Source organism: Piliocolobus tephrosceles, chromosome 1 (genome assembly GCF_002776525.5).
Source record: "Piliocolobus tephrosceles isolate RC106 chromosome 1, ASM277652v3, whole genome shotgun sequence".
Taxonomy (NCBI): domain Eukaryota; kingdom Metazoa; phylum Chordata; class Mammalia; order Primates; family Cercopithecidae; genus Piliocolobus; species Piliocolobus tephrosceles.
Window position 1 is genome coordinate 182,748,039 of NC_045434.1, and position 21,155 is coordinate 182,769,193.

A 21,155-nucleotide genomic window follows, 5' to 3' on the forward strand; every position below is an offset into this window, starting at 1 on the left:
AGATGGAAAATCAAGAATGGCTGAACCTCAGGCTGGGCGCGGTGGCTCACACATGTAATCCCAGCACTTTGGGAGGCCAAGGTGGACGAATCACAAGGTCGAGATCGAGACCATCCTGGTCAACCTGGTGAAACCCCATCTCTACTAAAAATACAAAAATTAGCTGGGCGTGGTGGCGCATGCCTGTAGTCCCAGCTACTCAGGAGACTGAGGCAGGAGAATCGCTTGAACCCAGGAGGCGGAGGTTGCAGTAAGCTGAGATTGCGCCACTGCTGTCCGGCCTAGTGACAGAGCGAGACTCCATTTCAAGAAAAAAAAAAAAAAAAAAAAAAAAAAAGAATGGCTGAACCTGAAGAGAACTGGAACTGGCAACTGGGCATCTTCCTTACCATTTCTGGGTCTTGCAGGCTGTCATGCCCTGGACAGTATTTGCATCCGTGCTCTTTTCCTGGGCTTCTCTTCAGACTTCTTTGGTTTTGTTGCACAAGTGGCTGAATCTCCAACTCAGTATTATGACTCACCAGTGACTGACAACTCTGCTCTGTGCCTCTTAGTTCCAATTCACAAGCAAAAGGATCTGATTGGTTTGGCTTAGCTTTTGGCGGGATCCCTTAGGTCACGTGTCCTCCCTTGGTCCAACCATCTGTGGCCAGACTGGACGCTGATATGTGGGACCTTTGAGCAATTCCCTCAGAAGGAAGCTAATGGCAGCAGACATTGGGACTCAGTTTCCCTCTCTGCCCAGTGAAAGGCCTCATAAGAGCCCAAATGCAAGGACACTGGCCAGTGGAAAGAAAGGCCAAGAGCCAGGGTTACAATTCGTCCAAATGGCGCCATTTGTATGACTTAGGAAAAGGCACCCCTCTGAGGGGAAGCAGTCCCGTAAGCATGCAGCTGGGCAGTGGATAGAGCCTTTGGGCTACTTAGGAAAATATTGCCCTTCCTCCTGGTGAATACAGCCCTGTCATATTAGGGTGCACAGCTTCACAAGAGGAGCACAGTCTGCGTTTCAGCTCCTGCCTCTCCTGCTGGTCCCAGGTCATTGCATAGTGTTTAAACTGTTCCACGTTGACCTGAAATATGGTCAAGGGTTGGGGTGGCAGTTGGTGGTGAAGTGCTCCTCTCAGAATGTCCCCTGACAGCCCAAGAAGCACTGTTCCCTGCAAAGAGTTGGGGGCAGTGGTGGTTGGAGCTGCCTGCCTTCTCCTGAAATGTTCAATTGCTTCTACAAGGGTTGCCTCAAGGACGCTTGGAGGTGGCCAGCTCCCTTGGCAGGAAGCAATTAGCACAGAGGAAGGAGGCTGACCTGGCCTCAGGGCAACCATGAACCTAACTAAGGAGGTGACTCAGAAGCCTGAGAACTTGGGGCTGCTACTCCAGCTGAGGCCATGCTGGGGGATGGGAAGTCCTGTCCCCTGTCTACTTTGGGCATGCAGGTCCTCTGTTGCCTTCTCCCAAAACCTACCCACTCAGGTCCCCATAATCTCTAACTCAGCCAAATTAGTCCACCTCCTACTTTCAGCCTTGCCCTCTGCCCCATCTAGCTGCCACTAAGAAGCCACAGTGACCTTCCTAAAGCACAAATCTAACCATGTCAGCTCTTCAAAGGCTCCCCTTGCCCCTCTGTATGATTTGCTCCTTAAATATCCCTCCAGGTCCTCGCATGATCTGGCACCAATCGACCTCAGAAGGCTTTTTCTTCCTCTCACTTTTCCATCCTGCACCCTGCACTAAGCCATTCTGAAAGGCTCCCATTTCCTAAGGGGTCTCTTATGCTTTTGTGCTATGCACAAGCCATTGCTCCTCCCTGGGTCACCCATTCCCCTGTCTCAATTATCTCCTCCTCTGTGAAGCCCTCCCAACTCTCCAACAATTGGCCCTTCACATGTACATAGTCCCTCACAGTCAACAAACACTTCCCATGTGATCTGCTGTTGGCTGAGCCAAGCACACATTTAAGTTTCTCTTTTTTTTTTTTTGAGACAGAGTTTCGCTCTTGTTGCCCAGGCTGGAGTGCAATGGCATGACATCGGCTCACCGCAACCTCCACCTCCTGGGTTCAAGCGATTCTCTTGCCTCATCCTCCTGAGTAGCTGGGATTACAGGCGTGAGCCACTATGCCTGGCTAATTTTGTATTATGTTTTTTTTTTTTTTTTTTTTTTTTTCAGACGGAGTCTCACTCTGTTGCCCAGGCTGGAGTGCAGTGGTGCCATCTCAGCTCACTGCAAGCTCCACCTCCCGGGTTGATGCCATTCTCCTGCCTCAGCCTCCCGAGTAGCTGGGACTACAGGTGCCCGCCACAGCCCTGGCTATTTTTTTTTTTTTTTTTTTTTTTGTATTTTTAGTAGAGACGGGGTTTCTCCATTTTGGTCAGGTTGGTCACGAACTGCTGACTTGAGGTGATCAATCCACCTCAGTCTCCCAAAGTTCTGGGATTACAGGCGTGTGAGCCACCGTGCCCAGCCAAGCTTTTTTTTTTTTTTTTTTTTTTAAGACAAAGAAACAAAGGCCCAGAGAATGGCAAAGCTGGGACCCGATCTCAGGTCTCCAAACATCAAGGCCACTGCTTGTTGTGGCTTCTCAGCCATGGGAGTGAATCCAAGTCAGAATGTGAAAAGAGATTTAAAAAAACTGGCTGGGCATGGTGGCTCACGCCTGTAATCCCAGCACTTTGGGAGGCCCAGGCAGGTGGATCACGAGGTCAGGAGATTGAGACCATCCTGGCTAATACGGTGAAACCCTGTCTCTACTAAAAATACAAAAAAATAGGCGTGGTGGCGGGCGCCTGCAGTCCAGGCTGCTCAGGAGGCTGAGGCAGGAGAATGGCATGAACCCAGGAGCCGGAGCTTACAGTGAACTGAGATCGCGCCACTGCACTCCAGCCTGAGCAACAGAGTGAGACTCTGTCTCAAAAACAAACAAAAACAAAAACAAAAAACACCATCAGCTCTGAGCTTCAGAGGAGGAAGCGTCTTACCTAACTGGGGAGGGGTGAGGAATAGGTAAAGAGTAAAGGGCAGCCATGGCTTCATGGAGGAGGTGGCATCTGCCCCGGGGTCTTACTAAACGTTAGCCAACAGGGCCAGGCATGCTGGAGCAGGGCTGTCTAAGGGAGCAGCCAGGTGTGGGGCTCCTGGAGTCATGCCCGAAGGGGTCTGTTCCCAGCTTATTCGTCTGAAGAAGTGCTGGACCTAGAGGCAAAGTTCTGGCTGGAGTCCAGAAACCCTGAGCCAGGGAAGCCCTGCACCCAGCCAGCTTTAGGGAGTGACAGGCAAGCCAGAGAGCATGGCTAGAAGCCTGGAAGGGTGGAAAGAACAGTTGAGGATCAAGTTCTCCAATCCTTCCAAAGTAGGATCTGGGGAAAGTTCTTTTTTTTTTTTTTTAGACAGAGTCTCGCTCTGTCACCCAGACTGGATACAGTGGCATGATCTCAGCCCACTGCAACCTCTGCCTCCTGGGTTCATATGATTCTCCTGCCTCAGCCTCCTGAGTAGCTGGGATTACAAGTGTGCCCCACCACACCCAGTTTTAATTTTCATATTTTTAGTAGAGATGAGGTTTCACCATATTGGTCAGGCTGGTCTTGAACTCCTGACCTCGTGATCTGGCCACCTCAGCCTCCCAAAGTGCTGGGATTACAGGTGTGAGCCACTGTGCCCGGCCTGGGGAAAGTTCTTAAAGGGACTGAACCAGGAGTGTGGGTAGGATTCCTTGATGGCAAGGAACAGTGCCCACTCATGGCAGGGTGAGTAAAGGGGATTGGATTAGTTGGGACTTTTGGTTGCAAGTGAACAAAATCCAACTCACACAAGCTTAAGCAAAAAGGGAGGCTTATTGGCTCATGTAATTGGGAAGTTCAGGCATGGCTGGGTCCAGAAACTCAGTTGCATCCTCTCTCCCTCCCCCTTCCTGCTTCTCTCTCTGTGGCACCATTGTCCTTCCAGATGTGTTTCTTCCATGTTCTTTCAGCTGCCAAAAGGGTTCCTAGCTCACATTGCCCCAAATTAACAACCTCAGAGAAAAAGAGCCAAACTTCCCAGCAGCCCTAAATAAGAGTGAAGAGTGTCTCACCTGGGGTCACATGCTCATCCCTGTGTCCATGGACACAGAGCTCCCCGCCACTGGTCAGGTCTCAGTCACATGCCTACTTCTTGACCAGAGAACCAGGGAGGCAGGGCTTTTTATTAGAAAGAGAGGCCGGGAAAAGTGACTACTCAAGCAAAACCACTAGCCACCAAATTTCCTTTCGGGGGCATTTGTTGAAACAGTGTGGAGAATCTCATGAAAGTGTAGGGCACCAGAGCCAGGCCTTAGCTGGAACTTGGGAAGCTGTCTGGACCAGAGGTGGCTCCATCTCAGGACAGCATGGTTTCTCTCATGTGCTGCTGTCTGCACATCCTTTCCCATCTTGATCTGCTGCTCAGTTCATTCTGCTCAGAGAGTTTCCACCTGCACTGAGCTTTACATTGCATATAACTGCAGTCTGCGGAGGCTCACCCAGGTCTCCTGGGAGCCAACTGTATTTCATAGCATCTTCAGCTTCTATTCCAATGGTTGACTGCCTAGCCCATTTCCCAATTCCAAATTCCTGAGAAAGAGAAATCTGATTGGCCCAGGTCATCTTTTCAAGCCAATCACACAGATTAAAGGCCACTGGACAGGATGGGGGTGGCTCACTTTTGTGTCCAGTGCTCACCTCCATCCAAGTAACCACTCTATACATTCTTCCTGAGTGACTTCATCATTCTCCTCCATGAGGCAGCTGAAAATGACTGACCCCGTTCCTAGAGTTTCAATTATTTATTGCAGTGTAACAAACTGCCCCAAAACTCAGTGCCTGAAACAACAATTTATTATTTTTGATGATTCTGTGAGTTGGCTGGGCTCAGTTGGAAGGTTTGACTGCTTCATGTTGTGTTGGCTGGTGTCATCCACATAGCTGTACTCCACTGGGAGCTGAGCTGGGGCTGGGACAGCCAGGAAGGCCTCATTCACATGTCTGCCAATTGTGCCTATAGTCACCTGGGCTGTCGCTAGCTTCTTATCCTCCAGGTCCTCTCTGTCTCACTATGTGGCTTTTCCAGCAGGATAGTCCGGGCTTCTTTACATAGTAGCCAGCTCCCGAGAGGGCAAAAATGGAATCTGCAAGGCCTCTTAAGACATAAGCTTGGAAACCACACAGCACCACTTCTACTCTGTTCAATTGGTCAAAGCAAGTCACAGGGCCAGCTCAGACTGGACTCCACCTCTGAATGGGAGGAGTGTCAAAGTCACATTGCCAAAGGACAGACAGGATGGAAGAAGTTTTTGGGCCATCTCTGGAAACAATCTACTAAGCCTAGAAGTAAATCTAAACACGTTTCCCCCCCTAATCCTAACATTTTATTATGATTTTTCCCCTTCCTCCCACACAAGGTTTGGTTTGTTCCTCCCAGGACCTGGTAGAGGCTGGGGGGATCACTCCATTCTGTAGCCCCATCACCTCCCCAGTCAGAGGCCCTCCTAGCTAAGTCAGTGTTTTCTCCTGCTTCTCCCACCCACCCATGCACACCTCTGAGAGAGGCTACTTGCCTTCTTCCTGGTCTGTGCCTTGGGATGGGTGACATTTGTGTCTGCACCCCAAGACTATTACAGAGCTCTGCATCAAGAGGGACAACACCCTGAAATTCCAGGATGTTAGTTCTGAGGCCCCTCTTCTGCCCTCCCTCTATCCAGCCCCTTCATGGCCTATAACTAATCACTCCAAGCTGGGCAGGTGGGGGCCTGGGAATGCGCGCCCCCTGCTGATCACCAAAGGGCCAGCAAAAATTCGTGTTCAGAGTCCCTGGGAGTCTCTCTGGGTCCCCACTCCAGGTCAAGGGGGGCCTGGTCTCGACATGGACTTCGAGGGCCCTTCATAGGTGGTGTGGACGAGCTGCCGGGCTGGGCCGTTCACTGAGCTCCCGCTGGGAGCAGGCTTCTGCTAGTGGTCGGAGCTATCCATGCATCACCTCCTGCCCGCCTGCGGGATGGACTGGCTTCGGAGGGAAGGGGACATCGTCAGGATCCCACGGTCCTGGCTCCTAAAGAAAAGATGGGCGGCTAGCTTTTGGGAGGGGGACGGCTAGCTTTTCATTTTCTCGTTTGGGGATCACTATCCTGCGGGAGGGAGGAAAAAGTTGTCAGTCCTCTCCTCTCTCCGCGCCCTTCAGCGCCTGCGAAGAACACCATTTTCGCAATCCCAAATCCGCTGCAGCCCACAAACCCAGACAGCCAGAGAGCCCTCCTCACCACCCAACCGGCTTCGGGCGTGGGTCGGTCGGGGAAGGAGAGCCCAGCTATCCCTCATACCGTACGGCAGTAGCAGCAGCAGCGGCAGCGACACACGGGCGACCGAGAGGGCGAGTGTGACCTCCCCCCACCCGGCGGGCGGGGAGCCCAGCTCACACGCACAGCCTCCCAGCCGCTGCCCGCCCCCTTCCCTCGCAGGGACTCGCCTCCCTCCTGCAGCCCAGCTCAGCCAGCTCCGCGTCTACGCCGCCGCCTGCTCTGGCCGGGTCCGGTCAGAGCCGGAGCATGGAACCTGGAGAGCCCCGGGAGCCCCAGGAGCCCCGCGAGCCCGGGCCAGGAGCGGAGACCGCTGCGGCCCAGGTCTGGGAGGAAGCCAAGATTTTCTACGACAACCTCGCGCCCAAGAAGAAACCCAAATCGGTAAAAGCAATGCACGGGTATGCGCGGGACCGGGGAAGGGTTACCCCGGAGGAGGGGTCATAAGTCTCTTGGGAAGGGACCCGTGGCGCCCCTCCGGGAGGGGACGCAGCTCCTCAAACCCAGAATGCGCCTGGCAGCTGGGGCGGGCTCGGGTTTATTTTGGGAGCTCTGCTCTGATGTATTTTTTACCGGGACTCGGGTTCCACGCCAGGATACCCCTCCCCCATGCTGTCATCAAGGCCCAGCTAGAGGCCCGCAGCCCCAGCCCCTCCCCGCGCGGGCCGCGGATTGCACTTGTTGGCGAAGCCGGTCCGCAGCGCTTGCAGAAGCGCCCCAGGCGCGGGTAACCAGACTCGGGAACCCGGTTGCTGGCTGTGCTCTCTGGTCTCCGCCACCTGGGCATCGGGCTCCGGACCTGAGACTCTGCGTTTGGAGTCTGGCTCTGGGCCCTGGGCCCTGGGCTGGGGGCAGTGCGCTCCCCTCTTCCTAAGGAAAGGGAGTTGCTCTCTCCAGGCACTGGGATCCACAATCTGCGCTGGGAGGCGATCGGCGCCCCTGGCTGCAGGCTCCCAGCGCTGGACTCTGCCCCCCAGCTCGGCTTCTGCTCCCCTTGCAGTGGACATTAACATCTCCACGACCCTGTGGTGGTGTCAGCCGTCTGGGACCTCACACAGAGGAGCTCTCTCCTCTCCCCCAATAAACAAGTTGATGATACCCTGGTCTGCCCCTGGGCCTTGCTGTCTCCAGCTTCCCAGATGGCAGAGCTTGAGGAGAGAACTGAGAATAGAGGTTGGCCCACAGCGGTCCTCCGAAGAGCTCCAGCTTGATCTTAAAGCAACTTGCTGCTTCCCTCCAAGGACCCTTCCCCAAGAGGTCCACCCTATCAGCAATCATTCACTTAGCACCTCCAAGCTCTGCTCAAGCTTGCACACTGATGGAGGCTCCAGAGACGAGAGCCTGGGGGAGTTGCAGGGGAGTGGAGTAGTGATGTCACACTGGGGAAAGTTTTGTAGAAGTGGCATGGATCCTGATCTTAAAGCCTGAGTAGCTGGAGTTTCCCAGAGAGAGGGAAACAGGACAGGCAAAAGCCATGCAGATGTCTCTGAAGCTCAAGACTGTGTTCCTGAGTAAGTTCTGAATGAAGAATGCAGGATTGTTGGGAGAAGAGCTGGAGGGATGTGGAAGAGCCCACAGAGGGCCTTGGGGATCATGTTAAGGAGTCTGGATCTTACCCAAGGGGGTCAGGGATTTCCAAATTAGCTTCCCCAAGCCCTGTGTTTCAGGGAGTCTGCACACATGGGAATCCAAATTATTTTCCTTCTTCTTCAGACTATGTTTTAAACAATTAAAAATGTGGAATAAAACCCAACTCACTCTAATGTATTAGGTGAACATTTTAGCAGCTTAAAGGCCAGTAGCTTGTGCTGCAGATTTTTAAAAGCAAACCTCAGAATAAGGCTTCCCCTGTGATCTATTTCATCAAAGAGCATCTTGAGATTGCAAGGCCTGTAGTTTAAAACAAAACGAAACGAAAAACCTTTTAGCATTTCCAACCACTTATTGGTCTGAATCAGGACTTTCTTAATAGTGTACAAATACAAACACAGCAAAAACTTGGCTGGATGCTGAAGCTTAAGTCTGCACTGACATTCTAACCTCTAGTTTCAAATTTGTTGTCATGCAAACAACTGTGTTGTTTTCATTGGTTGACTTTATAATAAATAAATAAATGTAATGCATTTGAATCTGTAAAATAAATATACACCAATTATATATGTTATATCTGGTACCATATGGTATGAGATATATGGTAATATGTGGCTTACATATTGAATTCAAAGTTCATTTGAATTCATTTAAATAAAAGCTCAACCCACATTTTTAAAAACATATGAATACCATTATGGAGCTCTTACAGGATTTTTCGTCAGGGGATTAACTGGGTCCCATTTTTATTTTAGAAAGATCACTCTGGGATGGATTGGAAAGGGTGAGTCCGGCAGCAAACCCACCAGTAAGAAGGCTGGTGCCTCTCTGAAGAGGAAGCTGGATGAATGTCAATGCTGTGGCCTGAGTGATGGAGGGGAAGGGATGGAGACTTGAGGACTGGGGTAGTGAAAGCATCAGTGCTCAAAATCCATTTCCTCCCCAGGCACCAAGGAACCGGAGAGCTCAGGCCTAGTTGTCAGTCGTGACCCCTGGGTCAGCCCCTGACTCTCACGGTTCTCTGGGAGGCAAGAAGCCTGGAGACTTCCCAGCTCCTATTCCTTCCTGCAGAAGCCCCTCTTCCCACAGGCTATTTTGGGGGCTTTAGGCCTCATGGGCCCCATCATGGCCTGGCCTGGGCTAATTCTCATTCCCAGGGGCCTGAGTAAAATATTTAACGCCTGAAGGCCTGTTAGAGGCCCTCACCTCTTGGGGTCACAGCACTTCTTCAATTCAGTACTCTGCTGTCTCTCCTTCAGCAGCCTTTCCCTTTCTAAGTCCTACTAGGAATAACAGCTTTTTGCCTATGTTTTTATCTTGGACCCAATAGGCAGAATTACGTTAGCCTAAATGGGAGCTCCTCAGGCAGGCCAGGTGGGGGTGGGCTGCCCTCTGTTATTCTTCCATTCCCATCCCCTAGCCGCAGCCATCAGCCTGAGCCTGGAAGGCAGAGAGAGCTGCCAGGACCCTGGTTTCCTGGAGCTCCGAGCTCCCAGACTGAGCCCTTGAGTCACTCTGACCCAATTCCCAGTCTGAGATCAGGGCTTCTTTCTGCTCTTTAGAAGTACTGTTCCTAGATGCCCCTGCCAACACGTGGCCACCTCTGTGGCCAGGCCCAGGAGGGTTTCTACATCCACGACTTCTCCCCAGCTCTGGCCAGCCCCTTTCACCTGCTCCTTCAGCTCCACCTGGAGCCTGGACAGGTCATTCATCAATCCCAGCTGGGATCCATATTTCTTACACAGCCGTGGCCTCTGGGATCTTAGACTCCACCTCACTTGTACTATGTCACAGCAGTCTAAGTGGGGATGCAGAGTCCTGCCCTTGGGACCCCCACTCTGACGGGAAACAGAGACCAGCCATTAGAAACCTCAGTTTGTGGGCATGCCCTGATCATTTCTGCCAAATCTGGAAAGTGAAGGCTGGGGGAGATGTTTCCAGGGAAGGCAGAAGTGGCAAGGGATGGAGTCTTCTGGGAGTTGTTGAGGAGGGGAATGGCAAGGGAACTGCAGTGGGTAGAGGTCAGGCTAGAGGCTGGAGACTTCAGATCTCATCTTGCTCTGCCTTGACCTAGAGTGATAATCTGCCCCTTTCTGGGCCTGTTTCCCTATCTGGAAAAGAGAGAAGCAGAGGCCTCTTGGGGCCAATGCAGCCAGGACGTTTTTCTTGAAACAGCCAGGGGTGGGATGGATTGGGGTCTGTCTGAGTAGCTCAGCCAGAGGGAGCCCAGGACTTGGCAGTCTGGCAGGGACTGTGGGACAGAAAGTGAGGAGTGAGACCTTGGCTGGCTGTTAGGGCTGGAGTGGCAGGCTTGGGAACCTGCCTAATGGGGCTGGGAGGGCAGCTGACTCTCTGTCCTTAAAGGGGTGATGGCCTTGTCTCTGGGGCAGTAAGCCCAAGGGGTGGAGCAAGCTCAGCTCCTATTCCAAAGGCCTCCAGGCTTCCAGGGTTTATGAGGGTGGGTATCCCCACTCCACCACCAACCCCGCCCTTAGGACACACACATGGTGGTAGTCAGCAACTGAGAAAGGTATTTGGGTTAAACCTCCAAGAAGAAGCACCTGTCCTGCCACTGCCTTACACAGACCTTGCTGGCCACATATACCATCTTGGCTGGGGTTAAAAGTCAAATGCAGAAAGTCTACCACGAGACCTTGGGGAACTCTTTTGTCTTCCACTCCCATTGTAAGGTTCTAAAGCTGCATTAACCACTAGCCACATATAGCTGTTTAAGTTCATTTAAATGAAATAAAATCTAAAATTCAGCTCTTCGGTCTCATTAGTCACATTTCAAATTGTTCCATAGCCACAGGGACAGCACAGATTATGGAATATTTCCATTATCATAGAAAGTTCCATTGGACAGTGCTCTTTTAAAAGATGGCATTGGCCTCTGTCTTGGGGGTGGATCATGGGCTCCATGGGGACAGGGATCACACTTGTGTTGTTTCCTGCCATGTCCACCACAGTGTCTCTCAGATGGCAACCATTCAATGTTGTCAACTGATTGGAGTTCAGGGCTGACCCCAGAAAGAAGCAGTAGGGTTGAGTACACGACCCACGGGTGATCAGGAGAGGCGAGAATGAGAGGTGCATTTATGAACCTTGACTTCAATTTGAGCCCCATTTTTAATTTGTAAAGTGGGAATCATGACCCCAGGACTGCTTAGGACACAGAGATGTGGTGGGATTCTCTGGGTATCTGTAAGTTCCTTGGGCACTCATATTCTGATCCTCCTAAGGGACTATAAAGGTTCAGCTGCTGTCTGGGGTGGCGGGTGCCTGTAGTCCCAGTTACTTGGGAGGCTGAAGCAGGAAAATCGCTCAAACTTGAGAGCCAGAGGTTGCAGTGAGCTGAGATCATGCCACTGCACTCCAGCCTGGGGAACAAGAGTGAAATTCCATCTCAGAAAAAAAAAAAAAAAAAAGAGGGGGAAAGTATGCCCTGATGTGACAAAGGTCAGATGGGGAAAAAAAAGAGGGGGAAAGTATGCCCTGATGTGACAAAGGTCAGATGGGGCAAAGCTGGGGGATGGGAAGAGGGGAATGGAAAGAGAAGTAAGGGTCTGTTGTGAAGGGCTTTCTATTTCCACACTAGAGGCTGCCAACCATATTCTGAGAATAGTGTGCACCACTAAAGAGGGGAGCTGTGGTCAGATCTGAACTTTAGAAAAATCTCCTGACTGCAGCATGAATGACAGATTAGAGAAGGTGACAGATGACCAGAACAGCCTGAATGAAAGAAGTGGGTGGATTCTAGTAGAGTTGACTCATTTCAGTGATTGATCGATGAGGAAGGGAGTTGAGGCTGACTTCCCAGTTTCTGCTTCAGTAATGAGTGGATAGTGGTTCTAAGCCTTGCTAAGAGTTACAGGGAGAAGGGATCAGGTTTGGGAGGGGAGAAGATGATGGGAATTCAGCCTTGGGAATGTTAACTTTGAGAGGCTGTTAGTCAACTGGGGCAGTTAGATGGATGTATGAATCTGGAGCTCAGGAGACAGATCTGGGCTGGAGGTACTTTTTTTTATATAAATTATCATATTTATGGACATCATTTCTTCTTAAGGGCATGCAGTCCTTATTTTATAATGGAAACCATCTGAGATCATCTCCAGCATCAGTCATACTTTGGCCACATACATTGGCTTCATTTGTTTGTTGTCTCCACATGCCCGACTAGATTGCAAACTTCCAAGGGCATGGCCCTCCCTCCATCAGATTGTGCTTCCAGCAAGGGAGCCAGCACCTCTCTCAACCCCTATCTGGGTCCATCATAGATGGGGTCCTGACCTAAGTCCACATCTGCTCAAGCTGGGCCTCTTTAGGGTACGGGCTGGGTCTGGGTCCTCTCCATGTCCCCACTACCCAGGGAGACTCATACATGTGAGCCTGCCTCAGGAGCAGTCGTCTGAGTGACAACCCCTTCTCTCATACCTCTGCAGCCCAAGCCTCAGAATGCAGTCACCATCGCTGTGTCCTCCCGAGCCTTGTTTCGCATGGACGAGGAGCAGCGGATCTACACGGAGCAGGGCGTGGAGGAGTACGTGCGCTACCAGCTGGAACATGAGAACGAGCCCTTCAGTCCTGGGCCTGCCTTCCCATTCGTGAAGGTGAGGGGGCAGTTCCACCACTAGCTCATACAGCGCCTTTGTGGGGATTAGAACAAAGCACTCCCACGGGTATTTGAGTAGGGAAAAAGGGCCCCTCTGGGCAGATGTAACCACATGGGTGCACAGCTTGGCTAGGTGACAGAGCCTTTTGGGAAGAAAATTTGTCCACCCTCTGGAAGAACGCAGCCCCATGCCTGGTAACTAGCTTGGTGAGTGGAATGCGGGCTGGATTTCAGCCCCGACTCTCTCCAGCTAGGTACCTGTGAGCGGTAAGCAACTTGCATTAGGAGAAGGTGGTTCATGCGCACTGATCTCATCCCAAGCATGGCTCCTCACCTCCCCTCATTGGATCCTTGGCCACCAACTTCAGGTATCAATCCTTGGGGGTCTAAGCTGGGGGGTTCTCTCTCCCTTCCAGGCTCTGGAGGCTGTGAACAGGCGGCTGCGGGAGCTGTACCCCGATAGTGAGGATGTCTTCGACATTGTCCTCATGACCAACAACCATGCTCAAGTGGGTGTCCGCCTCATCAACAGTATCAACCACTATGGTGAGCATGAGCATGAGGATGGGGGGTTTGCCCTGGGACACCCCTACCAGACCCCCCAGGGATGGGGCCACACCTCTGCAGGATGGAGTTGTACTGACCGGAACCCCAAGCCCAGTGTGTGCTGGTAAATTTGCTCTTTAAACAAACAAACAAAACCCTGATTTGTAGTGTTGCTAGTTTTCAGGGTGTAAATATTTCCACCAGGACTGGTTTCAAGCTATCAGTGGTTGAACAATACAAATGGCTCACAAAATTTCTGAATGTTTAACCGTGGGCTCTTGCAAGCCAGTCCAAGCCAGCTCCTGCACACCCCACTCTCGGTGTGATTAGGTGGGACACTTACTGCCTCCCTGCCTCAGTTTCTCTAACTGTGATGGGGCTAACAGGACTCACAAGGCTGCTGGGAGAATCAGGTGCAGCTGTCAGAGCGAAAGGGCTTTGTGTCTTAGTCTAAACTCAAGGTTAAAAATAATAGACCCTCCAGAGCTAGCTTAAGCCCAGGAGAATTTCTTATTAGGTTACAGGGGTGTCTTTCAGAGGACAGGAAATAAAATTGGGCCTGCAAAGGCCTGAATCCAAGTACTGGAAATCTCTCCCAGGATCTTCTTTTCTTCAGGCCACATGAACATTTATTTGTGCTTCTCTAGCAAGTTTACTCTTTTTTTTTTTTTCCTCTCTCCCCTGAAATTGGATTTCTCTGTTTTTCCCAAATAAAAACCGTATTCAAGAAAAGTGGGCCAGGCGCGGTGGCTCATTCCTATAATCTCAGCACTTTGGGAGGCCAGGGCAGGTGGAACACTTGAGGTCAGGAGGTCAAGACCAGCTTGGCTAATATGGTAGAACCCTGTCTCTACTAAAAATACAAAAATTAGCCTGGCATGGTGGTGCACACCTGTAATCCCAGCTACTCAGGAGGCTAAGCCATGAGAATCACTGGAGAGGAGAGGAGAGGAGAGGAGAGGGAAGGGGAGGGGAAGGGAGGGGAGGGGAGGGGAGGTGAGATTCACTTTGGGGAGAGAGAGAGAGACAGAAAAATAATACACCTGGCGGGACTCGGTGGCTCGCGCCTGTAATCCCAGCACTTTGGGAGGCCAAGGCGTGCAGATCACGAAGTCAGGAGATCACGATCATCCTGGCTAACACGTGAAACCCTGTCCCTACTAAAAATACAAAAAAATTAGCCGGGCGTGGTGGTGGGCACCTGTAGCCCCAGTTACTCGAGAGGCTGAGGCAGGAGGATGGCGTGAACCTGGGAGGCAGAGCTTGCAGTGAGCCGAGATCACGCCACTGCACTCCAGTCTGGGCGGCAGAGCGAGACTCTGTTAAAAAAAAAAAAAAAAAAAAGAATACACCTGTATTTATAGGTTTACAAGGCCTGGTTTTTGGCAACCAAGAGAGTCTAGCTGGCATTTTTAAATCCTAATTTCAAATTGCTGGGAGCAGGATTGATACTGAAACTGTTTAACCACCTGTGTGACATCCACACTGCGCAATCAGGACAGACTCTCCCTACAGTGCTGAAGCAGGGCTCTGAAGGACCCCTGCCGCACCAGGCATTACCAGCTTCTGTTGTGGACTCTGGGGAGGACGGAGGTCCTGGGTAAGGGGCTGCGAGAGTGACGGGTAACTTAAATGGGCTCAGAGCAGCAGCCGGTTTATCAACCAACAAATACTTTACAATCTTTGCAGTCATGAGGACTAGCGGACTGGCAGCCTAGGTAATCAGACTGGCTCAGCTTGGGTCAGGTGTCTGCTCTTATCCAATCAGCTATGACCAGGAGGTGGGGTCACACAAGCATGTAGCACTGTGATTCCTTGACAAGACAATGTCCCTGTGAGCTGGGCAGTTGCTCTAGAGATGTGATTGTCCACACTTCATGAAGGACGGAGGGGCTCAGAGGGGAACACTGGCCTAAAATCACACAGAGACACTCTGTGCTGCCATACCACACCCAGAACTAGGATAGCGTCCACTGGGCACAGAGAGACTGCCCGGAAGCCCAGGGTTGACCCTGGCCTCATCTGGGTCCTTTACCTCCTTCCCAGACCTTTTCATCGAGAGGTTCTGCATGACAGGTGGGAACAGCCCCATCTGCTATCTCAAGGCCTATCACACCAACCTCTACTTGTCAGCCGATGCGGAAAAAGTGCGAGAAGCCATTGATGAAGGTAAGCCCAAGTGAGGAGGGAGAATATGGGGAGTGCAGCAAAGGGGTCTCTGAGGTGGAAGGCCTGGTCCTCAAGTTCTGAGCAGGTGCTGGGAGTTGCCATGGTAACTAGAAGGCAAGGCTGCGCAATACTTTCCTTAATTCTTACAATGTCCTATAAGTTCTGAAAGCAAGGCCCTACCCATTCCATCTTCCTACCTCTGGCCCTACTGTGTCATGGATGTTTTTACTTCTCAGCATCACCCAGCTTTCTGTTTCCATGGAAACCCTCTCTACAGCCCAGACAGCTACTTTCTTCCATGATTTCTCCAAGTCAGAAGGAGTTCTGATTCCTGTAGAACCATAGGCAGCCTCTGCCCTGTCCTGGGCCAATGGGGAGGAGGATTCATATCTAGTCCAGCCTGAATGGTAGGGTCTGGGGAATGGCCATCATCTCCAGCAGCTGGGCTGGCCAGTGCTTAGGGGAGTTTAGGAGACCCAGATGCAAGTACTGACAAAGAGAATGTCCCTCTATGTGTGTCTTTTTTATTTTTTTTAAAATTTTTTTATTTGTATTTTTTTATTTTTGAGACAGAATCTCACTCTGTCTCCCAGGCTAGAGTGCAGTGGCGTGATCTCGGCTCACTGCAAGCTCTGCCTCCTGGGTTCACGCCATTCTCCCCCTTCAGCCTCCGAGTAGCTGGGACTATGGACGCCCGCCACCATGTCCGGCTAATTTTTTGTATTTTTAGTAGAGATGGGGTTCCACCATATTAGCCAGGATAGTATGTGTGTCTTTCCAGGGGCAGTTTTGGGTGGTATCCATATTCTCAGTCCTCCCAACGAGGTGCATATCCTATTGCAGGTGGGAGAAAACAGGCCCATACAGGAGAAAGGACTGGCCAGCTGCCTGAGAGGGCTCCTTAAGCTAAACACTAGTGGCCAAGTTTCTTTATCAACCAATAATATATTCACTTTTCTCTTCCTCTTTCATGTTGCCTGCTGCCTGGAACCCTGGTCTCTCTCCCTCTGATAACTCACTCCCCTGAGCTGCTTTGGAGCTCCTAGAGGCTTTCTTTAACCAGGAACCAGGAGCCATTTTCCTAGACAGATGTCACACCCTCTGGTTGGGGCCTTGGCACTGGCATGTAGGTGGGCCTCTGTGTGTTTGTAACTTGACCTCAGGCTAAGGAGCAAGATAATGGTCCACGGGGAGGCCCTGCTGAGGGTAGGGGTGGTTCTGGATCATCTTGGTTCCAGTGCTGGCAGGGCTGAGAAGGTGCTTGGCCTGATGCCTGGCACTGGCCCTGTTTGTAGCATCCTCAGGCTAGTGAAGTTGTGTGCGGGTAGCACTGCTCACTCCTCCCAAAGCTCACCTAAGCCCAGCCTCTGTGATCCTCAGTTCTCAGAGTTGGGCTGAAGTGGTCTTTGAAGAGATGGAGACTAGGGAATGGGCTCAGCTAGCAGCCCAGGTCTCCAGCCTCCCAGCACTTTCTTTGTGCCATCTAGTGCAGCTCTAGCCTGGAGCCTGAACCCCGAGAGGCATCCTTGGATCCCTGGAGGAGCCCAGGGTTGCAGAGAGTTTGTGCACACAACTAGCCATCACTTGTGTTGTCTCCCAGGGCCACCTAGGTTGTTTTTTGGAACCCTGAATAGCTGCCAGTAGGGCATACCTGGTTGTCATTGTGGCTGTACACTGAGGGTGCCCGTACTCACCTCACCCGATTGCAGCCTATGGTCTCAGCCCCAGAGATGAGAAGCCCTTAATTTTACAGTGGTCCAGAGAAGGTGAGTGACTTGCTAGAACCGACGGTGAGGGAGTGACTGAGGCCAAGCCAGAGTTGGGGCTCCTTCCAGCCCCAGTGTAGCTCTACAGCAGGGGTTGTAAAGCACCCCTGGCAGGAAGGCAGTGGCCGGTGGGACTCATGTTTGGCTGGTCCACAGCAGCATGATCTTACTAGGGGTTAAAGTATTGAAATTCCTTCACACTGGTTGGTAAATAGTTCCTGCCCTGAGTCCTGAGTGCCCTCCTGCCCCCCCGGGACTCCTCCCAGACTTTTGCACAAAGCAATAACCAACAGGGTAACCTGGCAAAGCAAGGGCCCTAGAGATCTGCCTCAGAGACACTGCTGCTGCCCTCTTCGTGGCCAGGATCCATGCACTACCAGTTTTTACATGTTTTAAATATTAGTTTTTATCAGCCTTGCCCTGAGTCCTGTATGAGGCAGGTGGGGCAAGGACAGCCTAAGTTAGCCCGCTCTGACCCTACTGCCCAGCCTGAAGGCAGACAATGCTTGCCTCTCTCTGCCTAGGGATTGCAGCTGCCACCATCTTCAGCCCCAGCAGGGACGTGGCTGTGTCCCAGAGTCAGCTGCGCGTGGCCTTCGACGGGGACGCTGTGCTCTTCTCGGACGAGTCGGAGCGCATCGTCAAGGCCCACGGGCTGGACCGATTCTTCGAGCATGAGAAGGCCCACGAGAACAAACCTCTGGCTCAGGTGCTCCATATAGACCCAGAACCCCTGAGAGGAACAAGGCAGCTCCCCATATCCGCCCTTGGCCTGCACTCCCAGCCCGGAACCAAATAAACCCCAGGCTCAGCCCAGATTCCAGCCCAGTCCCCTCAACCCTCTCACTTGACCACTGGCCCCCCCATCAATGAGCTTCCACCCACTTTGTTGAGCCCACATCCCCTCACTAAAGTCCCAACCCCTCTTTGAAGCCTCCATTCTCTAAGCCTCTCTCTAAGCCCATACCCACTGTCTGCAGCTCAAATCCCCATTTCTGAGGTCTCCTTTCCCTCCCTCATGTCCCCATTCTCTACATCCCCACCCCTTCTCTGAAGTCCTTGCCCTGCTCTGAAGGCCTCATTCTGTTTCTCTGAAGCTCCCATCTTCCCTCTGGAACCCTCACTTCCTCCCCTGAGATCCCCCACCCCTCTGACAGCATGCCCACCCTCTTAAGAAGCCTGTTTCCCTCCCTGGAAACAGGAGGAAACCAAGTGCTGGACTGGGACGCCTCACTGGGGAAGGGAGATCCAGCTGGGTGTGGCATCTGGGGCAGACCATTTGCTTTGGGACACCTCCTGCCATCCATCCCTTAGCTGGGGGCACAGGGACACTCACTCACCCTCAAACTGCTCAGTGTCTCTCAGAACAGAATATACCCTAGAGCTTGGTGGAAATTCCCTGGAGTTGGGGCTTTCGGATTCTCCAGCTCTGCTGGGAGCTCCTATTTGAGCTTTTAACAAAAATCTGGGTGCTCAATAATCTCAGAGCCCCCCACTCCAAGAGCTCAGCAGGTTTCAATTGTGGCTCCTAAATATTCAGTTCGCATCTGTTCTTGTGAGTTGCCTCTGAAATCCTTGGGAATCCAGGGCAGGAGAGTTATCCTACTAAGTGGTAAGCAGAGGCCCAGGAGACCACTGCTTATTCCAGTTCACCGAGCAAGCAAGAGGTCTCCAGGACGAGGAGCCCCCTTTTGTTTATTTCTAGCTGCTTTGGAAATAAGCAGTTTTCTTCATTGTCATCTGTTTTTTTTATTCTCACATCCTCAGGAAGCTTCATTGTTCTGGGCACTGTAGAGAATAAATTCTTTCCCTGACCCTAGAGAGCTTGAGGATGACACCCTGAGCCACCTGGGTGCCAGAAGGGCACGGTTGATACTCAACAGTTACACATTGGCCCATCTTCTCCAGCTGTTTACAGCTGGAGTCCATTCTGATGGAAGGGTGCCCATGCCATAGTTACTAGTTTTAATATCCTCCCTGTTGATGGGCACCGAAAGCCACACTTACAGAACTTCAGGACAGACATCTGCATACCTTGATGGGCATATGGATGGAGGATACATATCAACAGTTGCCCTGAGAGTTATTCTGACCCTGCACCAGTATGCAATAACACAGTTCCCCTGACTGGAGCCCCACTGGCGCACACAGCAGCATAAGCAGGCATGAGCAGAACTAACTGAAAGATTTAGGGATCCTGAACTTTTCACACCAAACAAGACACTAGTGCTTTAAGAAGAGCAGGGGGCAAATATTTGGGAGATGGCAGAGCTAACAGTGTTCCCCTTGCCTTCTCATAGGGCCCCTTAAAGGGCTTTCTGGAGGCACTGGGTAGGCTGCAGAAGAAGTTCTACTCCAAAGGCCTACGGCTGGAGTGCCCAATTCGTACCTACTTGGTGACAGCACGCAGTGCAGCCAGTTCTGGGGCCCGGGCTCTCAAGACCCTGCGCAGCTGGGGCCTGGAGACAGATGAAGCCTTGTTCCTGGCTGGAGCGCCCAAGGGCCCCCTCCTAGAGAAGATCCGCCCACACATCTTCTTTGATGACCAGATGTTCCATGTGGCTGGGGCTCAGGAGATGGGCACCGTGGCCGCCCATGTGCCTTATGGCGTGGCACAGACACCCCGGCGGACTGCAGCTGCAAAGCAGGCCCCATCTGCACAGTAGCTGAACCACCAGCTTTACTGATCCGCATTGCTCCAGGCTCCCTGAAATACTTCGACACATCCTCTGGTAGATCCCTCTAGTTTCTCACTGTTCCGTGCTTCTGCCTGTCTGCCCTCATCCCTATGAGTGATGTACTTGTAGGAAATTATGCAGATGGGACTGGCATTCTCAACATCCTTCCTTTAGGGCAAATTCTGTGCCATGATCCTGAGTAGGACAGTAGGATTGTGCAGAGTAGCTGGATTCAGGGGGAAGTTAATGGGTCTGAGAGAAGGAGGGTCAGAGAAGCCAGGATTTCTCAAAAGGGACTTAGAATGAAAACTAACTCAGTGTGGTGAAAAGAACACTGCTATGGGAAAGAGTGGATCTGGCTTCTAAGCTCTGTCCTGGAATTAACTGCATGACTTTGGGTAATCCGTCCCCTTCATGGGCCCCAGTTTCCCCATCTTTTGGGCGGTTTTCAAGCTCTCTTTTAGCCAAAGAAGCTTGGTTCTTTAAGATCGTCCTCTTAGAAGGAAGCATTCTATGTCAGTGCTGCTGCTGGTATGTATGGCACCTTTGTGCAAATTACAAAAGGACACTGTCTAGGTGAATGAAGAACAAAAAGACAGCCCTTCCTCTGGACTGACCCAGTCTCATGCTGGGGTACACAGCTTAGTTAGCAGATTAGAGGCTGGATTTCACTCCCCATGTGTCCTTCAGCTCGGAGTCCTCTGCCAAATGGACAAAATGCAAAATCGCCCCCAGTAACTCTATCTATAATTTTACACATTTTGAAACCACTGGACAAGATGACCTACCTGCTCCTGTGATTCTCTAACCTGAATGGTCATCAGGGCTCAGCCCAGGAAGCAAGGGGAGTGAATTGAACATGCATACAAACTCTCCTCCAGCCAGCAGGGGGCACTGCAGGCTCTTCCTGGGGAGGAGCTTTAGTAGCTGCCTGCTCAGTGTTTCCTTTGCTCTTGCCTTGAGCCAAAGTTCAGTTGCTCCGCCTGCCAAGACCCTCACTTCCACCACCCTCACTCCCCCGGCTATTGCATCTTGTTGAACAGCTCTGCTGGTAGGGAACGGGGCAGAGCGTCATTGTCTACTGTTGTGGCCCCAATTCTCAGGGAAGAAAGTGCAGTGGATGAGGTAGGCGGTTGTCCAGGCTGAGCCCCAGGGTGAGGTGCTGCCTGGGGTGAAGTGGGAGGTGTCAGGAGGTCTGGTGTGAGACAAAAGGTACTGACAAAGTGACGCTTGGAGAGGAAGGAGCTGAAATGTGCACCAGCAAACTTCTCCAGCTATGGGATTGTGAGTGGAAGGCCAGTCAGAGCTGCCTTTGGAGGTAATGAGCTCTCCATCACTGGATGCTGTGCAAGGGCTTCCAGGATGAGATGACCTCCCCATGAAATGCATCAGCAGATCCTCCACATCTGCAGGAGCCCCTGCGGCCCCTTCTTCACCACTTTCAGAGAACTCTCACCACTTGATGAGTCAGCCTCCTCCTTTGCTGA

The 21,155-nt window shown here is 51.8% G+C and overlaps 1 protein-coding gene across 1 annotated transcript; it reads left to right on the plus strand.

Annotated features, from left to right (window-relative positions):
* The first annotated feature begins 6,556 nt into the window (after positions 1-6,556).
* NT5C1A (5'-nucleotidase, cytosolic IA) lies at positions 6,557-19,656 on the plus strand. Its single transcript, XM_023221605.1, has 6 exons — positions 6,557-6,691; positions 12,340-12,507; positions 12,926-13,055; positions 15,102-15,224; positions 17,515-17,699; positions 19,291-19,656. Exons 1-6 carry the CDS (start codon positions 6,557-6,559, stop codon positions 19,654-19,656), a joined length of 1,107 nt encoding a protein of 368 aa, XP_023077373.1.
* Positions 19,657-21,155: the final 1,499 nt, after the last annotated feature.